Consider the following 10,310-nt stretch of genomic DNA (forward strand, 5'->3'; position numbering starts at 1 on the left):
GCGATAAACATAAAACTCAATGATAAATGATCACCAGTGAAATGATCAAAAGTTCATCAAGTGTAAATGAAATCTTGCTATTTAATGTAAACAAAGCAAGCTTGAGATTGATTTTTTGCAGGAGGAAAATAATCTAAACGAGAATTTAAACTGAATATTTTGATATTTTAGAATCATTTATTGCTTTCATAATAATAACACCCAAACAAATCAAACCTAATTATATTTGAATACTTATTTGATGACAGATTTAGTGAACATTTGAATCAATGAATCTTAATTATCTCATCAATCTTAATTGATGAATCCTAATGGATTTTCGAAATTCTAATCTAACATAAATAAATTTTAAGGCATTTGCTGCAAAGGATAATGAATCCCATCAGTAGGCCAAATATTCATCCATCCTTTTCCTGAACTAATTAATAACCAATAATGATTAGTTAGTGAATAATGGTAATCAATAATGTATAATGACTAATTAACAGTCAATAATGACTACTCTATAATTAGTTGTACTAGGCATTTAGTCATTCTTATGGTTTATCAAATGGTTGGATGATTTTATTACTAAAAATTAATCAAGTATAATGACTGCTGTACACGTGTACGATTAGATTTACCATATTTATTTGTTGCTAGGAGATATCTTAACTAACATAAACAATATTTGATTATTCTTAAGCTAATATTAATTTATTGTGTAAAAGTTCAAAGTTCAAAGTAAACTTACTCATCAGTAAAGAAATATTGTATTAAATCGATTCAACATAACAAGAAGACGAAAAAAGAAAATAATAAATAACTTACGGCAAAAAAAAAGCATTCGTTTCATGTCAATAAGGAAAAATGTATATTTTTGATAAAATAATCAAAATTTCATAAAATAATCAAAATTTTACGTATACAAAATAATCAAAATTTTACATTTTATTGCAATATTCTACTATAATTTTTTACAAATATTTCATTCATTTTAGTTTTAATTTAGTCTAACAAAAATAAAAATTCCTCTCCTTCCTTCCGATCTGTTAATTATCGAGTTTATTTTAATAGGTCTACTTATTTTTTGAAAAAAAAATGATTAGCTGTGATGCTAACAAAATGATTAGCTGTGATGCAAATTACGATCTTTGAATAAAAAATTTTCTAGTACAAGTGAAAATAGATTGAAAAATGAGATAAATTTCGACTCATCTCTTTAACATATATAAGAATTTTTAATTAAATACCGGTAATTTTCAATCCGAAATAATTTACAAGAATTAATTCATTTTCCATCTATCAAATGCACAATAATAATTTTCATTTGCCATTTGCGCTGCAGCAGTGAAGTCAGGATCGGATCCGGAATGATTGTTTGCGGTAGTTGGATATTGTCAGTTGGTGTTGAATTGAAATGAATGTTTTGCTTGTTTGGAAGGTTTGATGCGCTTCTGGGATGGTTGAGTGCCTCTTTGAGTGATCCAATAGGAAATGCGTGTTTTGTTAATTAAACGGATAAAAAAATACGCTTTTTTCTTTATTTAGAAATGATTGTAAAATTAAGAAAAGAACTATTTTGGTAAAAATTTTAGTTTAATTGAAACTTTCACCAATTTACATTTTTTGTCCCAAAGATGTATGTCTATCCAAAAAATGCTTACTTTTTTTTTTTTAATGGAATAGGCATTTTTGAGTTTTACTTGTTTTGGAAACATTGGTAAATATAAGCGATCAATTATCATAATGATTTAGTTTTTTTTTTTTTTGTACTGTACAGTGTTTTGATTTTCTTATATCTTGCAGTTTAACTAACGTTTTATATCATATCATTAACTGTACCCCTAATCAGTTTCACTATTATTATCCTAACATCATGGCTTGTCAATCCGGTATTCGAGGTTTGTCATTTTTCCCACACATAATTATTTAATCTGAACTGTAGGTTAATTCTTGAAATGTCCGATTCTATTTTTGTTCTATATAGAACTTGTAATTCGGTGGGATCTTTTCAATTATTGTAATTGAGGTTGTTAAGTTTGCATTGGTTGGAACTGAGAGTGGACGAGAACTGAGAGTGAGTTTTTATTCGTAGTAATGAAGTTCTCAGCTTATCGAAACGCTTCGCTGATTCATTATTATCTTTTTTCAGCAAGCGATAAATTGCTGAGGTTTTTCAATGAATGCAAATCGGGGAAGATAAGACTTGCGAAAATTGTTGTAAAAAATGGTATCAACTTTTAGTGGTATTTTTTTTTTTTAATGAAGGAGTTTGAAATAATATTAACCACCTGACTAGCCGTAGAAATGATTTATTATCGATCACGGTGATTAACTCATCACTTGTACTCCCATAACTCTGTATGATCTGCAGTTGGATCCTAGCAGTATCAACAGCATCTCTTTAAATGAAAACACAAGTATTCTCAGCTGTGATAATTGAAGGGACTTTTTCGAAATTTCACACTACTATTGTAAATTATTAGTAAGAAAAATTTTCATATTAGTTTACTTTTTGTTTAATTTCATTTTTTACTTTGTTCGCTTTTTTATGTTATCAAAAATATTGAATCCAGTTTTATATGGCTAATTTATTTCAGAAGAATTATGCGTTAATTTCCAAGGTAAAGGTACAGCTGATTGGCGTGCCGATTTCAAACGTCATTTGCCGGATTGCATTGACGCATTTGAACCATGCTACATTTTGTTTCGTGTCGATGAACCACATGGTTGGATTCTAATGAGGTTCGTTTTTTTTCTTTCAGTTTGAAAATAGTGCTAGTTATATATGTAGCTGAGGAACATGTTATCATATTTAACTACAGCTTGAAGAAAAATGGCGATGAACTGTATGGTCTTTGATAGAGTCTTAATATTTTTGAAAGATTTTCAATTATCTTACTCTTTCTTGATTGTCCTCAAGAAATTTAATTGAACAAGATCATAAAGCAAAACTGAAAAGACGTATATCATTGGCATACTGTTTGGAAATACGATTATGTTTGCAATTTTAAAGAACCTATAACTGTAAAATTATTACAGCTTTGCTGATGATCGTGCTCCTGTTCGTGAGAAAATGGTTTTTGCTGCTACATGGGCTACATTCAAATCAGAATTCGGACAATCCAATATCAGGCATTAAATTTAACTTTTTCTTTACTCGATATTCACCAAGATTGTACATTGTTGGCTTTCGAATTATTCTGTTGATTGTTGCTTTTTATATCACCTGATTGTTTAGATTTTCAGCTTTGTGTGTTTTCATAAATTGATATAACTCTGCATCGGACGTGGTTGAATATTAAATGCCTGAGGATGTATCATAGTCGCGATCATTCAGCTAATTACTTTAGTTCGTGAGACTGTCAATAACTGTCTTTCCTTTTACACTTTTTTATTCAAAGTTGCAGATACGAGTATCATGTGACAGATAAGAAAGAAATGACATTGGAAGCATTTGAGAAATGGCTTTCGAGTAAGGAAGATCCTGGACCTATGTCGGAGCTTGAAAAAGAATTTTATAATGCGCATCAGGAGCTTAAAGTTACTGCGCCGTCAGTTGTTGCAGCACAAACTGTCAGAGGTTAGTTGTAATACTTTTAACGAAATGCACATATGTATTTATTCAATCGAAATGAAGAGCTGTTATGATTGTTGAGCCATCTTTGTATTCTTTGGAATCGATCTTTATGTGAGAAGAATTACAATCTGAAAGAATCGCATTGGTGTGAAATTTAAGGAATCATTTTTGAATTTCACTAAGAGAATATGACGTGCAGGGATTTCTAAACATTTATGGAAGATTAAATGGGTGTTTCATTAAATATTTGAACTTTTCCAGGTGTTTTCTTCCCAGTGGATCAGGATGCTGAAGAAGAACTACGAAAGTTAGCTAGTCATACGCTGAATTATGTTCAGTTAGCTGTTGATACACTGAATGAAGCGATCAAATTGGAATGTTCAGAAACGTCCATCTCTCCTGAACAGTTAAATGAAGTAACTTATTTCGCTTTTCTCGAAATGTATAAACTTCGGACTACTTCCTATCGTTCTAGCTCTCGAGTTGACACAAACTCCTTATCCGTGGTTCAGATCTATAATTTTACTGAGAACCCTAAATTTTCTTTTGATATCCTCCAATTTTATTGTATCTTTATGGTCTAAATTGATGCAGTATTTCGCAAGTTCTAATTTCCTTTCTTAATTACCGATGATAGATTAGGGTTTGGATGGAATGAATGAAATGAAAAAGCATCATAAGTGTGTCTATTCATAGTAAGTCATGACTAAATCAGTGTTTAACGGTGCACTACACTGAATGATCAAGCAGTTTTCACATTTTATGCCTTGACAGCAATGTTTCCTTTTTCAGGTAATACCTCGAGACAAGCCACGATATCACTTCTATCGTTTCTCTCATAAATATAATAGTCAGGATTACGATAGTCTATGTAAGTTTGCATTCTATAAAGCCTGAAAGCTTTTTCATTTCCTTAACGAATCAGAATTTGTTTTGCACTGGTTTTACGCTTAAAATTTATTTTGAGTATTGCTTTTAAGAAATTCCATGAGATTTTTTTTTTCAAATATGGATAATGCCTTTGACATTTGTAGATATACGCTTTCCTTATAATTTGATGTATGTTTCTTTTTTCTGTTGCAGTTTTCATCTATTCAATGCCTTCTTCGGGGTGTACAATCAAAGAACGGATGCTTTACTCAAGCTGCAAACAACCATTTTTACAAGCTGCTTTGTTGGCTGCAAATCTTTCCCCGGATAAAAAGGTTTTGGTTTGTAAACAATTTGGAATTTGGTTAAGATTAAATGATAAAATGGTTAATCGGATAGCTAAAAAAGAATAACAAAGTGGTTTATGATGCTCAAATAAGAAGTTTGTAATTAAGACTGTTCTCTTTATTACGTAGATTAGATGATGGTCATGAACACGTTAACTGTGGCACTTACACTGGAATTTGAATGGTAAATGTCATAAATGGCAATGATTGTGATGCTTTATTTGGCTAGCTGTTTTGCTGTGGAAACGAGAAGAATGTTATGTAATTTCTCCTTTCAGATAGAAATCGACAGTAAGGAATTGTTATCATCGGATATTCTCATTGATTACTTTCATCCAGCTCCACAAATGAAAGAAAAAAGTTTTGCAAAACCACCGGGACCATCACAGAGAGGAACACGACGCGTTACGAAAGCAGTCGGTTAAAATTTTTGCCTTATTATTTTGCTTCATTTGTGTGCTATGGAAAGTCTTTTCTGTAACTGTTATTTTCTAGTGCTTTCTGCATGATCATTATGTATGGAGATAGTTCTTTTTATCAAAGAGCTATCTCTTTGATTCTTTTCAAAACAGTTTTACGTTAGTGGTAAACTGATCCAAAAAAAAAAAACATTAGATAGCGTGAAAAATCTTTACTTTCTCGAAAATTGAATTCTCTCCTTGACTTCATCTAAAACAAATGGAAGTGCAGTTAAGCTTTTTTAAACATTCAATTTTTTTAGGATACCTGGTTCTGATATTTGCTTAGTAAATTCTAATGCTACAGTATTGTGTTTATCTGTTTAGTAAATCCCAGTGTTACAGTATTGTGTTTTTTTTTCTTTCGTATCATATTTCAACTGAAATTTAATAGATAATAAATGGCTTGATGATCATTATATGAAGTAAGCAGTCATCAAGCCTGCTTGGGCTTTCATTGCGATCTCGATATTGTGAAATATGCCCAAATGTAAAATGCATATATCCTGGGTTGTACTTCCTGCGTATTGCCTTTGTGAATCCAGTTGTGATCTACCATCTTTACCGCGTATGCATAATGTGTTCCAAAGGATAAAGATGATATTAAAAAATTCCATCTCTTCTGTCGAAAAATGGCAACATAAATAATGTTGCGTAATCAAATATTACTGTACTTATAAATCCCATGCGATTCTATCCTATGTATTTTGTACTTTGTTTAAAGTCACCGAATAGTTTAATGGATTTTCCCACCAATTATGTTTTCCAGTTGTTTTATTAAACAAAGTATTAGTACATTGTCATATGACCACTGTCATGTTTCTGTTATTCCTCTCTCTCTCCCTCTCTCTCCCTCTCTCTTTCTCCCTTTCTATTCTCAACATTATCTTTTATGCCTTTGTATTTTTGAAACAAAGGTGGAAATTGATGAAAAGGTGAGAATATTTTAACAAACCCATAGTAGGATAAGCCACTATGCTTGCTTTTTGTTTTTAATATCTCTCTGTGATAGTTTTTATTATTATTATCATTATTAATTATTATTATTATATTATTATTATTATTATTATTACTATTATTATTATTATTATTATTATTATTATTATTATTATTATTATTACTATTATTATTGTTATTATTATTATTATTATTACTATTATTATTATTATACAATTAAAATGTAATTTTCTTAGGTCGTGATGCTGCTCTGTAATATTTTAGTTTATCGTCCGGAAAAAATAAAAGTTTTGTGAAACTTATGTATGTTACGGATACGATAGAAGCCTTTACATGAACTACACTTCATGATATTGAACTGTTGAACGTTCATGATGTTGAACTAAACTACACTTCATCATTGTTAAACTGTTGAACGTTCATGATGTTGAACTAAACTACACTTCATCATTGTTAAACTGTTGAACGATTTCGATTGTGAACTTCTTAAATTCATTCTCTTCAATTTGCTCACTTAGCACTGAATTCTATGTGGCCTATTACAAAGGAAATAATTTTCAGATTTTGTAAAGTTTCCAGGTTGAATAATTCGCTGGATCATTTGATTGCTGAAGTTTATCTACAGTTTGTATAACAAGCTTTGTAACTTTAGGAAGTTGGATTTATGGATTTGAGGAAAGCAAACAGTAACGGAACATTTGAAGCATCTTTATCTGTTAATGTACAACATGGGAAGTTTTTACCTCGCAAATATATTCAAAATTGAGCGAAATTTGAAAGCAAATACATGGAAGGAAGAAAGAAAAAAACTAGCTGTAGCTTATCTGAATAATGAAGACAATATTAGAAGCAATCGTGATGAATGTCGTATGATGGTTTGATGCATATTCCTTAATGCAAATATTTCGGATTCGTAAGAGTTAAAATTTACATTGCTAACTTACGTTACTATTATTTTTAATGAATTAATTATTAAAATGATAATTTCGTACTTAATAATGATACAAATAATGATTGTAAGGAAGCAAACAAATTTTGCATTGAGAATTTTATTTAAAAAATGTGATTTTATGGGGTTTTTGACAAATTTCTTATATTCAATGAATGGTTGTGTTTGTCGTTGTCGTATCGGTCACAGTTTTCTTTTTATAATATTTTGTGGTTACGTGTCTGAAATGTAAAAAAAAGAAAAAGAAAAAATGGAAATTCTTTTTTTCTCCCTCTCTTTCTCATTAATTATCAAAGACTCGATATTAACTAAGAAGTTTACCATTAGTCATTCTTAGTATATTGGATTCAATAATCTATAATTTTGCTAAATTACTACTAGCTAAATTAAGCTATTTCAGTTGCGTTTTCGAACATTTAGGTTTCTTTCTTAGTTGATATTGATTGGACTTCAATTCAAAGTAGTTTTCGAATATTTTGTAAACTTTTAAACTTTCAAAATTAAAATCCCGTTTATTCAAAGATAAATTAACACGAAAAAAAAAAAATCATTACCTGGAAATGACACCAGGTTCCAATGGTGTCTCAACAACACGCCTTTCTTCTTCTTTAAGCAGCGTACTTTCGCTATTCGGATTAACGCTTGTTACAATTTCACGCTTATACGTTACAGGTTGACCATCCTTATCCACATAATTACCTTCCAAACTTGCTTCCGTATTTGCTACCGTACCCCGAGGTAATACCTACAATAAATAGCATAATAATTAAATTTACCTTTTTAAGCATAATCAAATAATACAACAAATTAAAATTGAAAAAAAAAAATTCTAAAATCATTTCAAAAATTACTTCCTTTTTTCTTCAATTTTCAATTACTTATTCTATATTATTAAATCATTCCAAAAATTTCGAGGAAATGTATAGTTAATTATAACAATTATTTATTATATAAAAATTTAAAAAGAAACGAAACGAATTCCACATTTGTTTAATATTTGATTGAAATGATAATTATTTGAATATAATTTATGCGTACCAAAATAATTTAATTAATGCAAATGATCTTTTAAAGAAAACAAAAAAGCTATATATATATATATATATATATTTGTTTTATTATTCCATTTATTGCAAAAGTCAACAATTCATATCATTCATTGTCCACTCAGAAATCGAATTGAAGCAATCTTTTACGATAGCTTTAGAAGTGATATTTTTATTGGTCAATGATAAAGCTAACATATATTGTAGCATTCGCATTTATATCAATTAATTTCACAATTAGTAATTAATTTCAGGTTTTATGGCACTTTTATTACTAATCGGTGATTTTTTCTTTTCGAACATTACTCAGTAAAGAAAATTTCTTTTATTGTATTTTAAAGAAATATATGCTTTTTTCTTTTTTTTTTTTTTTGCATTTAAATGAATTGAAATAAAAAATGCAACTAATTTCACATCACTTTACGTAAACTTAAATGAATTTAAAATAGCATTAAAATGATATGAGCATATTTTTGTAATAACTTCTGATGATTTTGACAAAACTACATTCAAAAAGAAAAAAAAAGATTGAATAATTGATAAACGAAGAAATTATCAGTAATAAAATAATGTAATACCTCAGACATTTCAGCACGTCGATTGAAATCACCATCACCTTGTGTAACGGATACTACCGAGGTATTATAGGGTGTAGCACTTTCGTGATGTGTTTTTCGCTGATAATTCGTTTTTTCGATTCCATACCTTCCGGTTGAATTTGATGCCGGTAGCGCAATTGCATTGACCGGTTGTTTGCTTATCATTCTTTCCGTGGAACGCTCATGCATTTTTTGTTCATAACGTGAACTGTTATTGGAAAAAAAAAGGAAAAAGAAAATTAAATTATTAATATTTATTTTTACATGAAAATTTAAGAAATTAAATTAAAATTATTTAAATGATGCAATTATTATGGACAACCAAATTATTCATATATGCTTCGTTTTTTGATTCCTAAACAAATTCTTTTATGTAATTCAAATTCCAATTAAATTTTGTACCTTTGTGATTGCCAGGTGGATGATTGTTGTTGAGTATGAGTATCAGAGGATACCGGATGTGATGGTCCAATAGGTACAGGAGTATAACTTAAATGAGTGCTTTGCGTAGCTGATTTTCCATATTCTGACGTATATTGTTGTTGTTGTTGTTGTTGTTGTTGTTGTTGTTGTTGTTGTTGTTGTTGTTGTTGTTGTTGTTGTTGTCGTTGTTGTTGTTGTTGTCGTTGTTGTTGATTGCTTGAATAGGAAGAAGAATATTGTGCTTGTTTTCGTTCAACATTTTCCCCATTAGTATTACCACGATCCGTATGTGTTGTTGTATATTGTGTCTGTGATACGAAACCATCATAATCACCGGTTAAACGATCATATTTGCGTTGATCGGTACGATAATCTGTATAATTGTAGCTAGCTTGAGTAACATTACCATATCCGCCACCTTCACGATTCTGTCGTTCAGCTTCATTTTGCCATAAAGCATGAGTTTGATTAGCTCTATTGTACCAGTATGGCGGTTGTTGTGGTGGAATCTAACAAAATATTCATTTTAATTAATTATTTTTTTTTTTTTGATAAAATATTTTACTTCCATAATTTTTAATCATATTGAAAATCAGTTTAAGATATTAATTTGTTGGATTTTTCACGGATATTATCTTATTATATATTAATACTGAAATTTATTAAGTGATATAATTAAACTGCTTCTTTTTTTCTTTCTTTAAATTTCTAAATAAAATATTGGATAAATATTTGACACAAATATTCATGCATTCTAATAAACCTTCGAAGAGGGTGACATTTGTAAACGAGCATCGGTATTTTTCGCCTTATCTTCCCAAATATTACGCCGATCACTAACAATACGCGACCATGTTGGCTCATATTCATATATCTAAAAAAATTCTATTCATTAAAGTTTTTTTTTTTTTTGGAATAGAAATTAATTAGTTATTCAATTATAATATCATATTATATTCTCTTACCATTTGTCGTATTAATGTAATTTTAATTAAGCAAAGTTACTTTTTTTTTTTTTTGTTTTTACTCTGTAAATGCTAATATATATTTAATTTGAAAAAAAAAAAACAACAAAAAAGAGCTGTCTTTAAATTTTGGA

At 29.3% G+C, this 10,310-nt stretch overlaps 3 protein-coding genes across 3 annotated transcripts in view; 2 read left to right on the plus strand and 1 right to left on the minus strand.

Annotated features, from left to right (window-relative positions):
- The first annotated feature begins 1,782 nt into the window (after positions 1-1,782).
- On the plus strand, positions 1,783-5,285 carry LOAG_18883 (hypothetical protein). Its single transcript, XM_020451543.1, has 9 exons — positions 1,783-1,883; positions 2,135-2,212; positions 2,583-2,727; positions 3,025-3,117; positions 3,393-3,565; positions 3,824-3,978; positions 4,355-4,433; positions 4,646-4,767; positions 5,058-5,285. The coding sequence occupies exons 1-9, from the start codon at positions 1,859-1,861 to the stop codon at positions 5,202-5,204; spliced, it is 1,017 nt and encodes a 338-aa protein (XP_020304660.1). The 5' UTR covers positions 1,783-1,858; the 3' UTR covers positions 5,205-5,285.
- Positions 5,286-6,888: 1,603 nt separating this feature from the next.
- Positions 6,889-7,199, plus strand: LOAG_09475 (hypothetical protein). The gene has a single exon (XM_003145002.1). It carries the CDS (start codon positions 6,923-6,925, stop codon positions 7,073-7,075), a length of 153 nt encoding a protein of 50 aa, XP_003145050.1. The 5' UTR covers positions 6,889-6,922; the 3' UTR covers positions 7,076-7,199.
- Positions 7,200-7,291: 92 nt separating this feature from the next.
- Positions 7,292-10,310, minus strand: part of LOAG_18884 (CBR-PQN-22 protein) — a gene marked incomplete at both ends in the record, with an annotated part of 5,378 nt that continues 2,359 nt past the window's right edge. The window contains 5 exons of the mRNA XM_020451544.1: positions 7,292-7,364; positions 7,698-7,888; positions 8,768-8,996; positions 9,191-9,720; positions 9,975-10,085. Coding sequence (XP_020304661.1) covers positions 7,292-7,364; positions 7,698-7,888; positions 8,768-8,996; positions 9,191-9,720; positions 9,975-10,085 — 1,134 coding nt within the window. The remainder of the gene's footprint in view (positions 7,365-7,697; positions 7,889-8,767; positions 8,997-9,190; positions 9,721-9,974; positions 10,086-10,310) is intronic.

This window comes from Loa loa, assembly GCF_000183805.2.
Source record: "Loa loa unplaced genomic scaffold supercont3.628, whole genome shotgun sequence".
In the NCBI taxonomy this organism is placed as follows: Eukaryota; Metazoa; Nematoda; class Chromadorea; order Rhabditida; family Onchocercidae; genus Loa; species Loa loa.